The 1,304-nt window shown below is 51.2% G+C and overlaps 1 protein-coding gene across 1 annotated transcript in view; it reads right to left on the bottom strand.

Moving 5' to 3' along the window:
• Window positions 1-1,304, bottom strand: part of RTBDN (retbindin) — a 4,027-nt gene extending 2,723 nt beyond the window's left edge. The window contains exons 1-3 of the mRNA XM_012810178.1: window positions 1,124-1,304; window positions 460-544; window positions 261-371 (exon numbers count right to left, since the gene is read on the bottom strand). Of these exons, the coding sequence (XP_012665632.1) occupies window positions 261-371; window positions 460-544; window positions 1,124-1,292 (365 nt within the window). The 5' untranslated portion in view covers window positions 1,293-1,304. The remainder of the gene's footprint in view (window positions 1-260; window positions 372-459; window positions 545-1,123) is intronic.

Here is a 1,304-nt window from a genome sequence, read left to right as displayed (position 1 = left end):
CAGGAGTTGGAGGTTGCTGTGAGCTGTGATGCCATGGCACTCTACCCAGGGGGACAGCTTGAGGCTCTGTCTCAAAAAATAAAAAAAAAAAAGCTGGGGTTTTCACAGGTCCTGTCCCTTTCTGTGTCACCTTTAAACGCTAAGCCTCATTCCGTTGATGCACTCCTATAGGAGGCCACGCTCCTTCAAGCACCAGGCCAAGGGAATCTCAGGCCCCAGTCCAAAGCATAGGCCCCGCCCTTCGTGCTGGCTTCTCCTACCAGGCCTCACAGAGCTCCAGGCAGAGCGGCTTCGCCTGGCGTACCCCCAATAGCAGCGTGCGGAAGCGACTGCGGAGCGCAACTTGAAGGTGTCCCAGGAAGAATTCGCACCTGGATATTGGGGGAGATAGGGCCATACGGGTCAGGATATGCAACTGGGGCAAAGTACATAGAAAACGCTGGGGGGTGCTGTGCTCACCCGGTGCTCGGTGCCCCACACGGCTCTGGAGGAACCCCAGGGCCCAATGCCTCGGGCGTGTCCGTCACTGAGGGACAACAAGATCCTGGCAAAAGGGACTCCTTTGAGGAGAGGTCTTGGATCTTCAGGTAAGGTTTGGAATCTGAGGCCTGGGGGTTTTCTGAACAAAGGAGATCCCAGTTAAATCATTCCTCCCAAATATAAAATTTAAGTAAAGACATTCACTTGAGATGCAAATATTTTAAGTAATAAAGCTTTACTTAAAAAAGCTTTAATAAACATATATCATTTATAATAATCAGCTTATGATTTGTCATGTGCCTGGTAGTGATGTAAGTGTTCATGTGGTTAATCTTCCTGCTTCTGTGAAGTATGTCTGTTGTATCTCATATATAACAGGATATGGGTCTGATGGCCCCTGTTTTAGTGGCCCACATGAGTCCCAGAGAGATTAAATGATTTTCCCAGAGTCACAAAGCTACAAAAGCAGCAGAGTTGGGATTTGAACCCAGGCAGTCTGACTATTATCCATTATTCTTCAGCACTAGCTCCAACTGCCTACCTTGGTGGCCACCCTAAGCCCCTCTCATGATGAATTTCTGGTCTGCCATGGCAGCATGGGGGGCCTGGGTCTTGGGGGTTAGACAGAGTCTGGGGTGCTCACCTTCCAGGTGCACCTGGTCTGTGTCCAGATCAGTTGCCAGCCCATGGTGTCCCCAGGACCTAGCTTGGAGTGTGTGGCTCCCTCCACAGGCCTCCAATAGGATCCATGCCAGGGTCAGTTGCAGGGCCCAGGCCAGGCCATTGGATTGAATGTGTCCCCAGCAGGCCATGTCCACCTGAGA

The sequence above is a fragment of the Otolemur garnettii genome, unplaced genomic scaffold (assembly GCF_000181295.1).
Source record: "Otolemur garnettii isolate 467f Iridium unplaced genomic scaffold, OtoGar3 scaffold00127, whole genome shotgun sequence".
NCBI lineage: Eukaryota > Metazoa > Chordata > Mammalia > Primates > Galagidae > Otolemur > Otolemur garnettii.
This window is presented reverse-complemented; position numbering and strand designations above follow the sequence as displayed.